Below are 20,774 nucleotides of genomic sequence, written 5' to 3'. Positions count from 1 at the left end.
TCCCAAGTCAAGTCTTTCTGGTGATTACCTGAGTATGGGTCCAGTCAGTTCACTCAAGTAACTCAGTCATTGAGCATTATGACTCTAGTTAATGTATAGAGTCTTCGCAACTGTACTGTATGCTGTAAATTGTATTTGTCTGATAGCTGCTTTTTTGCAGGTTTTGTCCCTGCGACCTCAGGATCAGCATCGGTTTATGGATACGATGTAAAAAATTTAGATGACATGGAAGAAATACGCAGAATGACTGGAGTTTGTCCGCAACATGATATTTTATTAGATTTTCTTTCTGTGAAAGAACATTTAGAAGTTTTTGCAGGGCTCAAAGGATACACTGGAGAAGAGGCTGTGGCCGAGGTATAATAGTTGTTTTTAGACTGAAAAGTTGCCAAAGGATCACTTTGCCAAATTGTTGTTGTCGACCACCCCAATCAGCAAGTCAAATTGCCTGTCATAGCGCCAGAGCTGTAGATTCAGGATTTTGAATGGGGGTTTTGCTTGCTTTTATTGGGTCAGAGCCGGGATTGTATTTTCAAACTAGTTGGGTCAAAATTCTGAATTTGTCAGAGGCATATTTGTGAGAAATCAGTGTTGATTAAAAAAGTTCATTTTCTTGGAGGCTCGAGTCGGCCTAAATTTTTTTACAACACTGAGTCTGAACAAATTTTATTCAACCCCAATTTTCTTCAACACTGACCCGCAGTCAATTGTAAATTTTACGATCTACAAGGCTCTGCATTGAGCCCCTTTTATTCATTTTTATTCTAAGTTGGTGTCGAAATTATAAATTTGTTGTATTTACAGAATTTCAGTGATGATAAAGGGAATTTTAATTTAACAAAACCTAAAAAAGCATCGAGTTTATTCAGAGTTTTTAACAGTCTATTAATAAAGAATACTTGCATAAGCCAAAGTTATTGTTATCTGCTTAAACTGGTGACGAAGTCGAAATTTTCTACAAATTTTTCCAGCATGGAGTCTGAGTTAACCAATTGTAAATTTTCTCCGAATCCATAACTGTGCATAAATCCCGATTTTTATTTTTATTTCATTCTACTTGTAGATGGAACGAGTCATCAATGTTGTTGGACTACATGATCAGAGAGATACATTTGCTAAGAAACTTTCTGGCGGACAGAAGCGGAAATTATCGGTTGGAATCGCAATATTAGGAGATCCCAAGGTTTCTATATTACCCGAAAATTTTTAATCAGTGAAAATTGAGCAATAACTCTTTCTAATGATTTTTTTTTTATAATTTCCAGATTCTTATTCTTGATGAACCGACAGCTGGAATGGATCCATATTCTCGACGCAAACTCTGGGATTTACTCCGATCTCATCGTGAGGATCGAGTTACTTTGTTAACTACTCATTTTATGGACGAAGCAGATATACTTGCAGGTATAGTGATCGTTAGCCATAAATAGACTTATGCCATGTTTCGTCATTTTTATAACAGGAGTATGGAAAGCCCGTTGGCCTTGTGGTCAAGGGTGTTATACCTAACTAAAATGTCCAGATACTTCTACCGTTGTATATTCCACAAAAGCAGTCATTTCATCTTCCAAATTCAAAAGCAGTGCCATAATCATATTTATTTTTCAGATCGCAAAGCGATTCTTACCCGTGGGAAGTTGAGATGTGTTGGCTCGTCTTTGTTTTTGAAGAATAGATTTGGTTGCGGATATCATCTTGGGTAAGAAAAATTTGTTAAAACGATAATATTTGGTTCAGATGGGTGAACAGTTTGTAGTCTATTTTGACTTTGATCTTATTTCTAATGGTCTGCATAACTTTTACTTGGTCTGCACTTGGCATGGTCAATGTATGGTCGGCATGGTCATTGTTTTGCCAGCTTGGTCAACACAACCAGTGTTTGGTCAGCTTGGTCAATGTTTGGTGCGCATGGTCAATGTATGACCAGAATGGTCATTGTTCGATGGGCATGGTCAATGTTAAGTCGGAATGGTCAATTTCTGGTCTTCAGGATTAATTTTAATTGGCATGGTCATTGTTTTATCAGCATGGTCAATGTTGAGTTTGCACGGTCAATGTTTGGTTGGTATGGTCAAGAATAAGATAGCCCAGGTTTGATATGCTAGCCATCTACTACTTTATTTATTACTTAGATCCAAATTGATAACATTATCTTTGTTTTCAGCGTTGTCTCAAAATCACCAGAAGATGCAACAAGAATTGGTTCCTGTGTGAATACTCACATTGATGATGCTCAATTGCAAAGATCTGTTGGAATGGAACATGTTTATACATTGCCATTAAATCAAGTGTCTAAATTTTCAGGTAACTCAAGCTTAGATCTGGTTTTACCTTACATTGTACTATTTTTTTATTTATTTCTGACTGTATTATTGAAGTCTGTATTGCTTTATAAAAATGATCAAAGTCATCATAAATATAAAGCATTGCTTAAATTGGATATTACAGAGTGATTGATAGGATAGGAGGTAAGGAAAGGGTAATAGCCAGGACTGTTGGGTTGGAAAATTCAAACCAGACTCCAAACTCAAAGCAATTTAAAAATTGGATTAAACTTCGACCTCCGTTATAACTTTGACTCCGACTTCTGACCTTGAAGTCAGTGACAACTTTGACTTTGGCATATGCGAGCCTTCGTTAATTGTATGTTGATAAATTTTTATGAACTCAAATCATTTTTAGAGTTCTGGTAAAATGACACTGACTTCAGTATTGACACAGACTTCACAGCCTTGACAGTTCCCATCCACTAATTAATATTCAACGATTTTTGCTAAAATTAATTTTTCAGAACTATTTGCTGACTTTGATAAACGTCAAGATGAATTGAATATTCAAAGTTACGGTGTTTCCATGACAACCCTTGAGGAAGTTTTTTTGAAAATTGGTGAAGACGATGACGTGGATGAAGAGGGAAATGGACAAACTGGTAAGTGAAAGTGCTCGAACTTGTTTTCTGTGACATTTTTTGGAATTGCATGTTATAAGTATTGGATTCAAATTCCATGTCTAACACTTCAATCAGGGTGTACTAAACAATCAGGGTGTATTAAATTGGGTAGGCAAAGCTGAATCAAAAGATAACAGTCATGAACTTGAATCTGAAACATGATTTTGGAGAACCGTTTGAATTTGTATTGGAAATGTAATCACTTTTTATGCTATATAAAAACGTTGCGTACTCTCGTTGTGTGTGTACCGGTGTGGGTTACGCGACAATTTTATTACGATTTTCCTTATTTTAGTTCTATTACGAGTTCGGGGACTGTCTGTGTTACCCAAGTGAATACACCCCCTGCCCATATGTTTGAGTTCTTTTACACTACTTGATGTATGGTAGACGAACAAAATTAGTTACCTCCAAATTGGTACACACACTTCGGGAGCGCCCACAATTTTGCTTGCATTTATGCCACTCAAGTAAAGCGCATTAGGATAACAACTCATTGATTTATTTAAAAATTGCCAAACATTGTATAAAGACTACAACTTACATATCCTCTGTTTTGGCATAAATAATATGGAATATTTATATATAATTTCATTTATTTAAAAAGAACCTATGATATGCTAAGATATTTTTGGTTCAATCTCGAATCTACCACCTTATTATCTAAGGTGCCATGGATTGAGGGGGACATCACATATTCTAGTTTTTTTATCTCACTATTATACTTTCTGAAATGGCTTGTCAGGTCCTTTATTTAGACTTAGAGTGAACCTTTGAATTCTCTCATAAAAATACAAGCAAGGGTTTATATTGACTTATTAAATAGCTGAATGTATTTGTGGTAATTTAATTTTGTATCTCTAACTCAGAAACATACAGAACGTATGATAATGGTAAGATATTTTTCACATCATATAGAAGTTTACTAATTATGGCATTATTAAAAATAGAAATGATATTGTAATTTCTATATCCTAATAATTAATGGATATCACCTCGAATGGCGGTGACTAATGAATGATAACTTGAACTATAAACTCTTTTGGTGGAGGATGTTGTAAATTTATATTAATATTTCAAAGTTTGTGGATTTTTTATGACATTTGGACAAACTAGAATATTTAAACCATGATGTTCTCTTTATTTTAAAAAGTCCAATTGTAAATCACTGTTAGAAAAGCACACATTCGTCCTAATTCGAATACACGTAGAGTAAGTCTAGCATAATTGTTCTGTTATGTAGAAGCATTTCAATCACTCATGTCAGATGAAAATGGTAAGATTGTGCCAGAATTATTTGCAAAAGTAATTTGAATTTTGTGTGAAAAAAATCATAAAATGCAATTTTTAATTGCCGGTAACATTTCTTTGTTGATTAAAACCACAAAACAGGCATGATTCCTTGACTAACATGCAAATCGAGAAACCATAAATTAACTTTCTTTATGTTTATGCTTTTTTATTTTAACTAATAAGAACAGTTGCCATTATCCCTTGACTACAGGAGAGCGCAACCACTATTCCTGAAATACATACAAATGAGATTCTGATTTTTTATTCAAAAAAGGAAAAGCCATACTAAATTAGTCGATATAACAGCAAAATCGCAAGCATATTGTGCAAGGATAAATACAATATGCAACAAAATGCTGCATCTTGCTTTGATTTCTGCTTCGATATTTAAAAACTTAAAACACTTAACTACTTCAGGTAATATTAACTTGTGGTGAGGCTTGCTGTTTTTGCCAACCCTAATGTATAGATATTAGCACTTCATCCTGTATTGTTCATCCTCAAAACACTGTAGTTCTTATTTTTTTTTTATTAAATATTTCTTTACACAATAAGTAAGATGTCCATGAAGGCCCTTTACAATTTCAATTTCGTTTTTAAGTCAATTCTCATTATATCTTTACCAGGTTTGTTGTTTTTCAATCAGTAATTGTTTAAGTATATTTACTTCATTTAATACATCTGTGAGCTCCAAAACAATTTATGGTATCGATAAATTCCTTTTGCAATTTGAAAAAATTTAAAACTTTATGGACACCCTATATATTATAAATTGATTTACATTTACTCTGATTTTTATATAATCAAAAAATAATCAAAAATAGTAGCTATATTTTTTATCAAACGTTTTGAAATTGAATCCTTTTTTTATAGCGTATTCTTTTGACCATGATATTGAGATTCCGTTAATTTGCAAATAGCCAATATTTACATATTTTGTCAACTGTGACGTTATTCACGTTAACACAAGGAAGCAATATCAAATTCTCATTTTTTCGAAAAAGAACGTGAAATTTCAATACATTTCAAAACTCCCAAGATTTAAAATATTTTTTATATTCCTTCAATATAAATTTGGAGCTGCAATTTTAGGTTCCAATTCTCTCTCTTTGGACATACTCCAATTCTATTAGTATCCCTATTTCAATAGATTTAATATTCATATATAGTCCATCGCTAGACATACCATTGGGTACTCCTGTATTATGTGAACCAAGCTGGCGGACATCGGAACATATTATGTTTATGTGTACCAGGTTAGGGTTAGGCCATTATTTTATTCCAATTTTAGTTCTATTACGAGTTCGGGACTAGCCAAGTGACTTCCGTAGTAAATGTACCTGAAATTATGACCTAACCCTAATACCACGCTCTGGTGTCCGCCATTTTGGTTCACGTACTACAGGAGTATCTACCATTGTATTCGAATTTCATCTTGATTAGTTGGTATAGTAACATGTAAAATATTCTAGGCACTAAGGAAAAATATGCAAGTGTAGGATATTCAAACCCATTGGCTGTTCCAGAAACAAACGAAGACCGGGATTCAGTTGCAATCAATGTTCCAAATTCTCCACCGATATTTGATCCTTCACAAAGTGAGGTGAGATGGTGACAATAGTTTTGAAAATTTCTCATGGTGTGTTTTTACTCTAAACAAGGCTGTTTAGCAGCCAGTAGAGAGAAGTATTTCCAATGGACGAGGTGGTGGGCATGAGTTTTGAAACCGAGATGTTTGACCGTGTATATCTAGGGTCATTTAATTACTTTTCTGAGTGGGCGTGGGCCAGTTACAGATAATAGACTTGATTACTGAGCCGGGGCTCAAAACCTAATATGAAAAAACAGTTTATTTACAAAGCTAGTCCAAGGCTAACATTTATATAATCATTAGTAGTACGAAGTAACAATCGGGGGTCATTATGACGTTACTTACATCGTTAATTTATATATAGAAATTTATATCTATAAATGCTATAGTCGTAAATACAGCAGGCACAAGTGGGCCGAATGAAACACTTCAGTAGGGGGGATCTGGCCCACAGGCTACCCCTGGCCTAGCTGGTACGTTAGCTATCTCGGGTGGGTCCAATTCCTATGCTCACCACCTCACCCATGGTGTAATAAATCGGGTAGACAATGGCAAACCTGGAAAGATTTCGGTCATTCGAAAAATAGTAACTCCTTGCATAACAGTGGCCGTTTGTACAGGGCTTCATTCGAAGCAGGGGGTGTAAAAAAAAAACGTATAATAAGAAAAAAAATTGAATGTTAAAATTCCCCCAAAATTATTTCTCACTATAATCATATTATCCTGTCTTACAGGGAAGTGGAAAATCAAGTTCTGGATCGATTATATTACAAATGATGAGAAGAACTCTTCTGATAAATTTGCGCAATCCTGGTTATATCATCTTTGCTATTCTGCTTCCAATGGTCCTTGAAAGTATGTAGCTTATATTTTTTTTATCTGATCTGTGTTTCAGGATTTTTTGTGTAACTGGATACAGAATTTTTCTGAACTTCCTTACCACACCTGTTTATGTGCCATTATGATTTATAATGTTATCTCTCAAAATTAACTTATTAGAGAAGGCACTGAATGACATTGGGTCACCAGCAGTGGCATAGCCAGGGGGGTGGTTTTGCGGGTCGAAACCTCCCCCCCTCTTTTTGAAATGTAAAAAAAATAATAAAATCAATTTTCTGTATCATAGATAGCAATTTTCCATAACGTGAAATGCTTTTTAGACTCCCAAGACTACTAAAAACCTGCGTATTCTAGTGTTCGATCTGACCCAGCTGTTTCAATCTAACTTGGCAAAAAAATTTCAGAACCCCCCCTTTGAAAATTTCTGGCTACGTCCCTGATCACCAGCCAGCCGTGTTTTTTTTTCATTGAACTCTGAAATGACCCCAATTTATTACAAATCAAGGGGGATTATTTTCTGATGTCTGATTATGTAAAATCTTTATTCTATATTGCAGAACCTTTATGATTTCGATCTATTTATCCTGCTCATGCTCAGTACCGTAACTACTTTTCCTTTTTTTTTTGCTTAATCCAGTAATCAACATACACTATTACGATGAAATACATCATCTTTGCTTTGAACTTCTTCTTGTTGTAAATCCTCCAATCGAACTGCCCTCAATTAAACATTTAAATAGAAATTTTGTTAAACAAATCTTCAATTCTTCTCCAGTTGTCGGTACATGGTTATTCACTCAACAACCATCTGCGAGTGACTCTGGAGATCCAGATTTAATTGACGTTACTTATGCAAATAATCTCGAAGCCTACAAGGATAAAAGTGTTCTTTATAACGGATTAACTGGTAAGATGTTTTTATGAATGGATGATGTCTTTCGCTCAAACAAGGCTTTGTATAAAGTGGGAAGCTATTGTTTTTAGAAGAGCCAGATTTATTTTTTCTATTCAGCATGTCTCATTTTATTACACCATGTGCGAGATGAGGCTCTGCATTTGAACCTTAGATGTGTGCGCTGCGATGCCAAATCAATAAAGTCTAACGTTTCATCTGCTAGACCAGTGGTTCCTAATCTTTTGGGTCTCGTGGCCCCCTTTCGGAGGCTTTTAGCACTCGTGCCCTCCCCCCTTGTTCCAGGGGTATTCATAGTTTTATTTAAATTGGTAGATTCCAAATCCCATTATGTTCAAACAATTCATGTTCAACAAAGTTAAAACACCCTGTGAACTAATCTTATCAATCGATGAAACTAGGAATAATGGGGAGTTTCTCGTAAAAGAAAAAGTAAAATCAATTTTGAGCCTAGCATTGTGGCCCCCCTTTAACTGCTCTGTGGTTCTTCGGAGTGCAACAGGTTTGGTGTGTCGGTTGGGAACCACTGCGCTTGACCACCCATTTTTGCTAAAAATGAATCCTATATTTCAGGTACTTCTAAGGACAACTTTGTCAACAACGCACAAAGTGGAATATCGTTTGAAGAAAGCACAATGACAGACTCTGTATTACTTACTGATGGTTTTTATCCTCATTCTGTTGGATTGCAAGTCAGTGCATTTGCAGCGAGTCAGGTAATTGTTGGCTTTCAAATCTATGATTACAAAACTAGGATTATGCCGTCTTCCTGAGTATAAATGCATTTAATAGACATGAAAGTAGGGCGTTCCAGAAGCGTGTGTACCAATATGGAGGTAACTAATTTTGTTCGCCTACTTTACATCAAGTTGTGTAAAGGAACGGAAGCCTATGGGTAGGGGGTATATTTACTTGGCTAACACAGACAGTCCCCGAACTCGTAATAGAAAACTAAAATAAGGGAAATCAGAATAAAGTTATGCCTAACCCCAACTTGGTACACATAATATGAGAGTACAGAAAGTACACCCATGGGCCGAACTCAGTCGAACTAATTAGACTAAAAAAAATTTTTAGTATTCAAAGATGGACGAACTCTCTACATGAAGAGTCATATGTGGCCTAATATTTCACAGATGAATCTTCATATGACATTCAACACAATTCTTTAAACATTTAACTGGAATTTTGCTGTTATTGCTGTAATCATTCCAGATTCATGTTCGCACATTCAGGCATTGCTCTTCTGTATGAAGAACAAGAATGCAGTAAATAATGATAGTTCGCATATCTATGAAAAATTTATATTATCAAGGCTTATGTTCAGGCAAAATGAAAAAATTAGCTAGATAAAACGGTACTCTCGTAGTGCCGGGTTAGTGTTAGGTTATAATTCCATTCCGATTTTCTTTATTTTAGTTCTATTACGAGTTGGGGGACTGTCTGTGTTAGCTAATTGAATATAACCACTGCATATAGGCTTTCGTTCCTTTACACAACTTGATGTAAATTAGATACCCTTATATTGGTACACACACTTCTGGAGCGCCGATAAAGCCGTGATTGTCAATACTACAAGCTGGTTTCAATAAAGGGCTTCAAAACTCCTTCTCAAATTTTTTATATTCATTTTTCAGGCCGCTTACCTTGTTTTATACAATACTTCATTTACAAGATCTTTACCATCAGCTATCAATGTATTCTCCAACACATTGACATCTTTCCTAAATGGTGGAAATCCTACAAACATCATTACATACAGTAAACAGTGGCCCCAAGTTGGTAAGTTTTAGTCTTTATGCTTTTAGGTTGCCATATTCTATTCGGTTTTTAAGAACTGTCTGCAACTCTTTTTGTTTTCAAAAAACTATCGAATTTGTAACAAATTTGTAAGCTGTTAAGACGGCCTAATCATATGGCGAACCATGACCTCTCGTCCAGTCACCAGTCCAAGTCGGGTATGGGATTAGTTATCCAGTTATTTGTTTCAGAAGCATAGACTTTCTGGTAGAGGAAGCTGTAACCGACCAACAGTTACGTGAACCACCTTACAGCAGCGAGGAGTCCAGCAATCCTCTCGCACATAACCATCCCTGCACGCAGGGAAATCAGATGTGCAGTAGCGAGTGTATTCCTAATGCTTAGCATGATGCGCCACACCACACAATGCAAATTTGATTTTAGAGAATTTAAAATTTCAATCCCTGACTCTGGGAAAACACAATTTTGATTACAAAACCACAATGTCAATAAAAACATTCTAAACTCGAAATTCTGACTTTCAACCCTTGTCATGATGATGTGTTATTTATTCCAGGTACTCAGCAAGGTACTTTCAATGGTTCCATATTTGGTGCAGCTATGATGGTTGCCATAGCAATCGTATTATCGACATCATTCGCAGCTAGTAATCCTGTCAAAGAACGAGAGGTTTGTAAAACAATCAATCAAAACAGAATTTTTTTAATAGAAATCGCATTAGAAATTGCCGTCTATAAATATCAAAGTCTGATTAAGAATATGTTAGTATTTCTGTTCAATATTGCGCTGGATAACCGTGGGTTACTTTTTTCTTATATTCAGGAAAAGATTCGAGCTCAACTTCGGGTTTCTGGAGTGAAATTTATCAATTATTGGTTTGCTTTTTTGTTGAGTGATTACATCATTTATTTTGTGATGTCTTTGATATTCATTATTTGCATTGTCGGATTTCAAGTCACTGGACTGAATAATGGAGGAGCTATCGCAGCTTTGGTAAGAAATACATACACTTATTCCAAAAATAATTGGATAAAAAACTTTAGTGACATTCATTTTAGAAATTTTCATCTACTTTATGATTTTGCCAATAAATAATTTGAAAATTCTAAATTTTCTCATTTTTTTATGACATTTTCACATGAATTTCACTTCTTATTCGCACATGTACGGGCAGTCACTAATATGTATGGAACTCACATTTTTAAAAGCCAATACGAGATACAGTTGTTCTAAATTAGTAATAAAAGTAAACAATATTTGGACCTCCTGAAGTATGCGCACCAAGATGGCGCACAACCTGAACTCAGTTTGTGTACCAGATTAGGGATCAGGTTATGCGACATCTTGGTACGCATACTTCAGGAGTACCCAATATTTTGTATAATATTTTGTGCTATACTCCATTTTTAGATACTACTACTACTTGGTTGGGGAGTTGCTTGTCTTTTAGCATCGTATTGTGGAAGTTTCCTGTTCGATAGATATGAAACCGTATCTGCTTCTTGGCCAGGATTAGTGCAACTGGTGAATTTTTATTGTAAAAGTAGGAAAGTCAAATAAAAAAAGGAAAAAAAATGTCCATTTTCTTGCCATTGATGATGGAAGGCATGGAAGGTTTTCTCCATATGTCCGATTTTGAAGTCCTGTGTATGAGACAGAACGGCAGAGTTGAGACAAAGTTTGATTTAATTTTTTTTTAACGAATAAGTTCAAAGCGAATCCAGCCTCAATTCCACAGTTCTGATGAGGAGGCCTTCTTGCCCTTGGGGATTTACCCAACTGACTCATTGTGGCTTCATTTACCATGGCGTAACATTTTTATTTATACACATCATAGATAGTGTGATATTAATTTGAGGAATAACAGTTTTTTAGGAATTATGTATTAATCTTCGCTATCTTGTTTGGAAACGTACTTCCAAAATGAAAAAAGAGCTGAAATATTGGGAAACTATTTCTTTGTTACAAACTGCATTAAAAGTTGGTAGATTTTCGTGTTGTGTGAAGTTGGATAAAAGTATTTTCAGTCAGAATTTTTGACAACTTTTTCTACATATTTAATATGCAAATATTTTAAAAATTTCTATTATCACCAGGCTGCCATCATACCATACATTATTGTGTCGACTTTGGATCAAACTAACAATAGAGAAGCTGCCAATGCCTGCAACGTTGTGTTTTGTATACTAAGTCCGTACTATGTGGGATTTGCTGGAATTTATTACTGCTTCGTAGTAAGTTTATTTTGAAAAATAAAATAAATAAATAAAATCTTATTTATTTAACATTTTTAGTGGGACACTTAAAATTCCAAGTTCTTTGTTTGATAAAATCAGCTTTGACAGAAGTAAAAGATAAACTGTCGGATTAGGATTTTATGCTTAATAATAGGGAAAATCAGTGTTGACGGAGGGCTACACTGAATGGCTTGGTGAGCCAGGTTGGGGTTGCAGGCCACCTGTTGTGTTACTCACCTCTGATCCAAAATGCATAGCTTGTGTAGAGCTTTGTTCATCGATATCGCTTTGTTTGAACTCTTATAAAAAAAATTCCAAATTTTGCAGGTCTACCTTCGATACCTCCTCCAGGGAAAAGGAACAGACATTCCAGCATCAGCGTACTTTGACTGGAGTGAGCCTATGTTGCCATTTTCTATTCTAATGGCTTATGTTCATATTGTCCTATTCTCTGGAATTCTAGTAATTGCCGATATAAAGAAGAGTGGCGGAGAATTGCCTGGTTGTGGAAGGTACATTAATGTTTTGAATCCTGCATCTCATAACATGTCAAAGATTAAAGATTTCCTGTCCTGGTTTCATCCTTGAATTTATTGAATTCACGCTCTTTGATCCGAACAAGGCCCTGTACGAGCTACCACTGATATCTCACAATAAGTATTATAGAGAGTTGAATCAACTTTCTTGAACTTGTTTCTTATTCGACTCTTATTCACGCTCGTCGCTCCGAACAAGGCTCTGTACGCTTAACAATAAGTATTACGTATATGTTAAATCTTTCACTGTTTCAGGAGTCAAGTGGGATCATCAGAATGGGTGAACGTTGGTAACAATGACGTGGATGACGCAGAAGATGATGACGTTACAAAAGAAAGAAACAAAGTTGAAGAGATTTCGAGGAACCAACATTCTGATGATGTATGTATTAATTCTATACTCAAAATAGGATGTTTATTTATTATAACTGGACACAAAGGGAACACATGGAGTATTTTGTGAAATTATTGTTGTTGTTTTGGTTGTGGAAATTTTTTTTCCGCAAGATTTGGTAGTAAGATTCTTTATAGTTCTCTTTAGCTTTTGCAGATTGTTCAGTAACTCAATTGGTATAATTCTTTGACCAGCACAGCCCAGGACCTTTATTTTAACTTAGTAGGGCTTATTTTTACTGATGGCTTATACATAGAAAAATCCCTTTTGTTTCTATTTTACCTATTTCTTAATATTCTTTAGGGGCCAGTTGTATTGATGGAAGGTTTACGCAAAGAGTTTACAAAACGAACGAAGAAAAGTTTTCAAAGTTGTAGAAAATCTTCTGATGGAGAAGATGACGAAACAGTCAAGGTAATAATTGCATGATTTGACATTTTAATAAAAACGATTTCTTCGTCAGATGGGCAGTTTTAGGCTGACTTGTTACTGCTTTGCTGACTTTTCCAAATCCCTGACCGCATTTTTGATTGATTGTAACAAATCAATTTTTCAAGTTAAACAAGATGTTTCAGACTTAACGGTAGCTCTCTGTGACCTGTGCCAGGTGTCATCTCAGCCACAAGAAAATCTTTTACATCTAATTGCATCAGTGTCATTTCTATCAAATTTCAAATTCCTTCAACTTCTTGCAATTGGGAGTTGTCAGAAATTCTCAAAATTTTCAATTGAAGCTGAAAAAAATTATGCATTCAAGTTGAGTGTTTCTTCCATTGACACTGACATTGTCTCCTTCTGACTTGACTATATAAAAGTATTAATTTTTGAATGGAAAAAGATTATTGGTCTTATTACTGAAAAAAATTATAAGACTTTATGAGATATTTATATAATATATGACAAATTCAATTTAAGCTTTTCTTTATTGTTCATTGTTATCAACTAGGTTGCAGTTCGCAATTTATCAATGACTGTTTATCCTGGTGAAGTTGTTGGATTACTTGGACCAAATGGTGCTGGAAAAACAACTGCCCTAAACGTTTTGATTGCAGACGTCGGAGCTACTGCAGGAAGAGTATGTTTGGATTAAAATTTCTGATATTTAACACAATTCAATTTTGGTTTTTTGGTTAGAATGCTTTATTAAAACTTTGTTTGATTTCTTATACTGAGACTTGTTAGGAGATAAATATTGAAACTTTATTTTAATGGTCTATGCAAGAAGTACTTTTCTCATTATTGAACAATGCTGGATTTTTCATTGCTGTGAGGGTTCACATATCATAATTGGTTTGCACTGTGATTACGCCATTTTGTCTCGTCATATGTGAATTTTAAATTCTATCTTGTGTACCATAATCTGTTTTAGATATTTAAGTTGTCTTCTAAGCTTTCATAACTATTATGCAGACAGTATCCTTTGTTATGTTTTTTATTTCGAATTTCATCTGACAATAAAATCATATGTAATAAACCAAGGCTAATAATTCATACCAATAATTTTGTTCTTCATATTATCAATGAATAGTCTTTACTGCTTTAACCTTTTTTTTAGGTATCTGTTGGGGGACATTCTGTTACTTCTACTTTCTCAGAAGCTTTCAAGACAATGGGATATTGCCCACAAGTACGTTGATAGTTCTTCGACCTATTTTTCATTATTTTAGAATCAAATCATGTTCAAATGTTAATTTCTGTATAACACATTGTTCATTTTGCTGAATTTAGGAGTTGCAAGAAAAAAAGGGGAATGTTGAAATTTATAAATTAAAAACAGAAATAGGTGTATTTTTAGACATTTTGCTATTCACCAAAGTATCTGAAGTTTTGTTTTGATGTTGTTGTTTGATGTTTGCCCTACAGTTCAGATCCAGTTTCTTTCAAATTTTTAGTAGATAAACATGAAGTCTTAAAAATATGTTTCTTGAAAGGCTGCTTGTTACAAAACACTTTGGGATTCCTGTCCATTGTTCATCCAGATTTCCCAAATATAATAACTGTATCATAACATGAATTGTCTGATGACGATTTTATGTTAAACAAAATGGATTGTGATTTCTAGTTTCTAAATTGCTTTCTCATACAAATATTTCTTTGTATTTTAGAGTAATCCGTTGTGGAAACCACTTACTCTGAGAGAGCATCTTGAAATCTATGCTACTGTTCGTGGTGTCCCGAAAGATAAGATTCCAGCAACCGTTAAGAAGTAAGAGTTTTTCTGATCGTTCTAAAGAATATAATCTTTGTGGTTATAGTTGAATATAGCCTCATCATGCTTAGTCCTTTTATGATAAAAAAATAGAGTAATATAGAGACTTGAGACTAAAAATGATTAATTCATAATTTCGATTTTGTTTTTCAACAACAGTACGATTTAATTTATAAAATTGTAGTATATTATAAAGTTGGTTGCGTGCGAATGAAAAGTTTGAATTATTTGCGCTATCTGAAGGTACATAAGTATATTCCAAACTGAATATGAATCTGTGAGCTTCATTTACTTCCTTAATTAAGCCATGTGTAGAGAAAAATTGGATGAATTATATCTTCATGCATACAGGATATGAAAAATATTGAAGTATTAGTTGTGGTTTCGAAAGACTAACTACCTATTTTTCTTATATGCCTCTGCGCTAGTGAATGTGTATGATGCAAGGATGCTGAAGCTGGAATAAAGATGACTATTCTTCATAATTCAAGGGTCTTGCTGTGGGTGTGTTTGCGCAGCAGTAACTCTCTTGAATCATATTGAATGTTAAAATATTATTTGCAGTTGAATACCTTCATTCGCTTGTCCAATTGCAACATTGCTTTTTTGTTGCCTAACTTTATTGTGTCAAATATGATTATTCATGACAGTATTCGAGCGTTCCTTTCATTTTGTATTCAAAAATCTTTCATTTTTAGTTTTATGGAAGCATTAGACATTGTCGAACATGAGGATAAAAGAGTTGAAGCACTGTCTGGTGGCACTCAACGAAAACTGTGTTTTGCGATATCAATGCTCGGAAATCCACAAGTTGTTTTGCTGGACGAACCATCTACCGGCATGGATCCGAAAACTAAGAGATTTTTATGGTGAGATGTTCGAATTTTGTCCCGAGGGTTAATAATTTGATATTATTCTGCAATATCTGTCAGTTTATTTCATAATTAGACTTATGTTGTGCATTTTATGTAAAATAGGTGTTCAAAAATAAATTACTTTCAAGACTGTTTCATTATATCTAAATATTTTGTGAAATTTTGAAAATTTTATTTCACAATTAGACTGACTTTTTTGTACTTTTTTGCCGTAATAATTATCTATTTTTCTGCAAAGTATCAATTAAATTTGGAATCAGAAGCCATTTCTATGCAATTGTGTGATAAAGCAATGTGAGAATTTGTAAATATTTCAAATATATGATCGCTCATTTCATAACCAACAAGCCTTAGCCTAAAATCGAAAAAGAGTTGCAGCAGACTACTGATAGAATCAGAGATGAAACATTCTTGATTGCTGCCAACAAAAAAAATCCCCAATTTTATAACCCAATTTTTTTTCAAATCTTATAAATTCCCATATTTGATATGAATTTCTATAGCTAATTGATGAAAATTTCGATAATTACCAATGCTAGTGTATTGAACTTATACTATATTTATGTGATTCAGGAATACAATCAGCAGTGCATTTGAAGGCACAAACCGAGGTGCAATTTTAACAACACATTATATGGAGGAAGCTGACGCACTATGTTCTCGAGTTGGTATCATGGTACTTGGCCAATTGAGGTAGGAAATTAATTTGAAATCTAAAGTTCTCAATTTGGAGTCGAAAATAATGTCATGCTCAAGTCAGATTTTTGATAGACTCTGAATTGTACAAAATGTCGCGCAACCTTGTACGCAGCGGAAAATAAGAAATAAATATTGTTGTTTTTTTCAGTCTAATCCAACCACCACGAATACTAATGCTTATGTGTTTTCAGATGTATTGGATCAACGCAGCATTTAAAAGATAAATTTGGCCAAGGATATATCTTAGAAATTAAACTCGATCATCAATTACAAGAAGGTGAAGAAGATGGGGAGGGAGGAGAACACATACCACCAGAGTCTGATGATTTGGATGTATTTGTCAGAGGGGTAAATATTCATTAATTTGTATTATTTTGTTTACCAATGAATAAAATTTTGGCGCTTCAGAAGTGTTTGTACCAATATGGAGGTAATTAATTTTGTTCGCCTACTTTACATCAAGTTGTATAAAGGGACTGAAATCTCTGGGCAGGGGTATATCCACTAGGTTAACACAGGGTATATTCATTTGGCTAACACTGACAGTCCCAGAACTCATAAACTAAAATGAAGAAAATCGGAATGAAATTATGGCTTAATCATAACCTGGTACACTCAGTAGGGGAGTACCAAAACTTGTATAAGTTTGTATGTGCGGACCTAGAGATTGCGTTTCCAGCTCAGAACTAGTGATGTAACACAGCGATTCGCAACAATTTTTCAATATAAAATCCTTTTGCTTAATTTGGATTTCTTTATTCCTCTCTCACTATGCATAAAACCTCATTCTACCACGATTGGGAAACGCTGATGTAACAACTCGAGTTTACTTGAGTTGTTAAAGCCGAACAGGGAAGAGTTCGATATTGGTGATTGCAAGTCTTTGAATAGCATTAGCCATATCTCAGTTCAGTTTTACACTTTGACCACCTAGCTCACTTAGGTTGTCGAAGCCAATCAGAAAAGATTGCGATAGTGATGATATAGTTCAGTAGTAGTAAATTATGAATGGAAGTTTGTTTTTGAAAGGAAATTTCGATAATAAATCTATGACAAAATAACATCGCAGATTGAAGTCATGCTCGCCTCCTCAATGTGTAATAAATTGAGTAGGATAGGCGATGCTAACTAATTCTGCTAACTGATTCTGGTGCTCACAAAAATATTAGCTTCTCACTTATCAATAGATGCTTGTACAGGGCTTTGTTTGAAGTGACAGACATAAAAAAGTGTTTCAAAATCGGTGGCGGAGAGTAAATATGTACCTCAAATGTCGCTATAAACTTTCTCGAATGGGACACGATAAAAATCAATTCAGGTTACATTAATATCTGTGGATAGACAAGAAACAGTCTTGTTTTTTCAAAAACATTTTTTGGTTTACTAGACTATTTTTCTTTTTAGCTTTTCCCTTCAGTGGAAGAACCGGAAAAGTTTGGGAATCGCTTAACATACAAAATCAAGCGTGACGACGTAATTTCACTTGCAAATGTGTTTTCATCGATGGAAGAAGCTAAAACAAGACTCGGAATTGAAGAATATAGCTTCAGTCAGTCGACTCTAGAACAGGTGAGATATCATGTCCATATTTTTTTACAAGCGTTTCTGTAATCTTCCTGTTATAATCTTGTAATGACGGCTAATTACTAGGGCAAATCACGACCTGTTGCCCCGTTCACATATATAGGTTGGGTACAGGAATAGCCACCATTTGACATACAAGCGTCTTTAGGATTTTTTTGTTATATTCTTGTAATGGGAGCTAGGGTACTAGGGTACTAGGGTTCACATATAAAGGTTGGGTACAAGAATAGCCAACATTTAAACATTTCACTCACTTACAATCGTCCTTGTAATTTTTATTATAATTCTGTAATGACGGTTGATTACTAGGATAAATCATGGCCCTCGTTCTGTTCACCTATCTAGATTGGTAGAAGAATAGCCATCATTTAATTGTTTCACATGCAACGGTTTGGATAGCATAGTGGTTTGATCATTATTCTGAAATGTTTTGTCGATACGGGTAAAGGCCTCTAGTTTTAACTAATTTGCCTAGGATGTAAAAAAAAGAATTTAAAAAATCTCTGTCATTTTGAAATATAACATATACTTGGTAATCGCTTGGTCTCTCCAGAAGTCCGTGTACCAATATGGAGGTAACTAATTTTGTTCGCCTACTTTACATCAAGTTGTGTAATGGACTGAAACCTATGGGTTGGAGGTATATTCACTTGGCTAACACAAACAGTCCCCGAACTCATAATGGAACTAAAAAAAGGAAAATCTGAAAAAAATGATTGCCTGACCTTAACCTGGTACACACACTACAGTAGTACCATTGCTTGTCTAGAGACTTCTTCTGAATAAGATACAGAAATCATATTTGTGGTTACTTAAAAACGTATGTTCCCGCATTTTCAGGTTTTCCTCAGATTTGCAAAGGAACAGGCTGTGAAAGATGAAGAAGAACAACAGAGAGCAGAGGAGAGAAAGAGAGAGCAAAAGTTAAGAAAAAGAAAGTGAAGATAAGAGAGAAAACGTGATAGAAAAAGGGACTTGCTGTTCACTGGACCAAAGCCAATTATCATATGTTCTCAAAATTTTGTTACAGAATTTCTCATATATGATCATCTCAGATTGCATTCTGCCCAGTGTTAGCCGTTCCTAGACATGACCGAATACAAAATATAATATTTTTCAGCGCAAAAGTTTTTTATATTGCATTTTTTCATTATACCAATAAACCCTTAAATTGGTCACAAACTCAAATTTGTCAACAACCGCTTCGAGTGCTTCAATCAATTTGCACCCTGTATTGCTATGTATGAGTATTAGAATAGTTAGTTTTATTGAAAAGTTTATGCATTTCAACTAAATTGAATAAGTTACTGATTGTCAATTATAATACCTCTAGATTCTAGAACATGAATTCCCAAACTTTTTTATCTCGCAACCCCTTCCAATATATCGAAATTTCCTGCGCCCTCCGTAAAGTCGGGAATGTTATGTAAGCGCCGCTTCTCTGATTCTATGTATTTTCTCAAAATCGTGAGATTTATCTTTTGCACTTGGTTTTGATAATTGTGTTATTGGAAGCAAACCTACAATATATATATTACTTTATGTGAAATTGGTGTACTCTTTGTGACCCATAAAATTCGTTACGCGCCTCTCTACGGGGTCGCGACCCCCAGTTTGGGAAGCCCTGCTCTAGAACCATGTTACTTGATTTCCTTAGTATCTACCTATTGAAATTAATTTTTTATTACTTCACTTGACTGACTTTTTTTTTGATCAGCACTTTTATATATAATTCTTGATATTGAACATGTGCATTAATTACCTAATTCCTGTTACTGCTTGTATTATCATGACATTCATTACCTTAGATCAGTGGTTTTCACCAGCACAGTACAGAGTTCCATGAGTCTACATCCAAAACTGTAAGGTCCGTATTATTTTATATTGTTTGAATATAATCTGCTACAAAGGTATAAAATAATCATGTAATAAGTAGTTCACTAGTGTCCCAGTCAAATTTTTGTTACACATTTTGTGATAGCAAAACCGATCGTATAAATAATTATACACATAATCAATTGCACAGGATTTCCTCGAGCTTCTAGAATTTTATTTGGTTATGCTACACCAAAAAGGTTGAAAAAACTGCCTTATATATATTAGCTTTTCTTTTATACTCTTGCTATATGCCAAAGTTATCTAACCAAAATGAAATGAGGATCAAGAGCTGTTGTACTCAATCCAATTGCACTAGTCTACTTATTACTCATCGCCATGAATAATGGAAAGAATACAATGCTGCATTCCTCGCGTTCCAGTAGTCAGTCATTAGTCTAATTTGCAAATTTAAATTTCACCATAATTCTATTGCAGAGTTTTTCTTGTGTATTGCAGCTTGTTCTATAGATATGGTTTATAAATAAATATGCTTTTAAGTATCATAATAAGACTATATATTTCACTTCTGTTTCTGTTACCATATTTGGCAATATACACACTTACTACGTAATGTTCAAGATGGCGAACGAAACCAAATCGTAAAGCAAGACTTGTGGTGATTTTGTGGATTTACTTTCAGTTCGTTGGGCCCTATATCTAACTTGCTTGGTAAGGCCGGGTATACGAATTGGTAACTACCGTAATCTGGTAACGCGAACAGCAATATATACAATGACTATATACTGCATGGTGTTTAAGATGGTGAGGGAAACTTGATGGTTTTTAAAATATTATTTATAGGCATTTGGCTTTCAACTTTACTATTTCCTTTTCTGCTGTTGGGTACATGGACAAGTAAAACTATCAAAAGCATTATATGTTAGATGGCTCTGTCACTGCACCAACCTGTTTGTGAGTCTAACAACCTCGTCACCACCATACTTAACCACTCACTGAAAAGCTCATGTAATTATTAACTGTTATACAACAAACAACACGGAACACAATGAGCCC

General features: G+C 34.5%; 1 protein-coding gene across 5 annotated transcripts in view; it reads left to right on the top strand.

Moving 5' to 3' along the window:
- LOC144428228 (cholesterol transporter ABCA5-like) overlaps nucleotides 1-20,283 on the top strand; it is a 31,846-nt gene extending 11,563 nt beyond the window's left edge. The window contains exons 13-40 of one of the 5 annotated variants that reach the window (XM_078117169.1): nucleotides 161-357; nucleotides 1,064-1,183; nucleotides 1,266-1,404; nucleotides 1,609-1,699; nucleotides 2,165-2,304; nucleotides 2,792-2,929; nucleotides 3,820-3,843; nucleotides 4,194-4,226; nucleotides 5,770-5,846; nucleotides 6,569-6,689; nucleotides 7,450-7,581; nucleotides 8,161-8,303; nucleotides 9,225-9,369; nucleotides 9,905-10,017; nucleotides 10,171-10,341; nucleotides 10,759-10,872; nucleotides 11,445-11,582; nucleotides 11,913-12,097; nucleotides 12,377-12,503; nucleotides 12,819-12,929; nucleotides 13,462-13,590; nucleotides 14,071-14,142; nucleotides 14,621-14,721; nucleotides 15,423-15,593; nucleotides 16,173-16,292; nucleotides 16,490-16,646; nucleotides 17,703-17,867; nucleotides 18,723-20,283. In XM_078117169.1, the coding sequence (XP_077973295.1) occupies nucleotides 161-357; nucleotides 1,064-1,183; nucleotides 1,266-1,404; nucleotides 1,609-1,699; nucleotides 2,165-2,304; nucleotides 2,792-2,929; nucleotides 3,820-3,843; nucleotides 4,194-4,226; nucleotides 5,770-5,846; nucleotides 6,569-6,689; nucleotides 7,450-7,581; nucleotides 8,161-8,303; nucleotides 9,225-9,369; nucleotides 9,905-10,017; nucleotides 10,171-10,341; nucleotides 10,759-10,872; nucleotides 11,445-11,582; nucleotides 11,913-12,097; nucleotides 12,377-12,503; nucleotides 12,819-12,929; nucleotides 13,462-13,590; nucleotides 14,071-14,142; nucleotides 14,621-14,721; nucleotides 15,423-15,593; nucleotides 16,173-16,292; nucleotides 16,490-16,646; nucleotides 17,703-17,867; nucleotides 18,723-18,824 (3,476 nt within the window). In that variant the 3' untranslated portion in view covers nucleotides 18,825-20,283. Of the gene's footprint in view, nucleotides 1-160; nucleotides 358-1,063; nucleotides 1,184-1,265; nucleotides 1,405-1,608; nucleotides 1,700-2,164; nucleotides 2,305-2,791; nucleotides 2,930-3,819; nucleotides 3,844-4,193; nucleotides 4,227-5,715; nucleotides 5,847-6,568; nucleotides 6,690-7,449; nucleotides 7,582-8,160; nucleotides 8,304-9,224; nucleotides 9,370-9,904; nucleotides 10,018-10,170; nucleotides 10,342-10,758; nucleotides 10,873-11,444; nucleotides 11,583-11,912; nucleotides 12,098-12,376; nucleotides 12,504-12,818; nucleotides 12,930-13,461; nucleotides 13,591-14,070; nucleotides 14,143-14,620; nucleotides 14,722-15,422; nucleotides 15,594-16,172; nucleotides 16,293-16,489; nucleotides 16,647-17,702; nucleotides 17,868-18,722 lie in introns of all 5 variants that reach the window. The other 4 variants (XM_078117160.1, XM_078117165.1, XM_078117175.1 and 1 more) reach the window with 4 other exon arrangements.
- The last annotated feature ends 491 nt before the right edge of the window (nucleotides 20,284-20,774 follow it).

Source organism: Styela clava, chromosome 1 (genome assembly GCF_964204865.1).
Source record: "Styela clava chromosome 1, kaStyClav1.hap1.2, whole genome shotgun sequence".
In the NCBI taxonomy this organism is placed as follows: domain Eukaryota; kingdom Metazoa; phylum Chordata; class Ascidiacea; order Stolidobranchia; family Styelidae; genus Styela; species Styela clava.
Note: the sequence above shows the minus strand (reverse complement) of the source record. Positions and strands in the feature narration are given on the sequence as shown.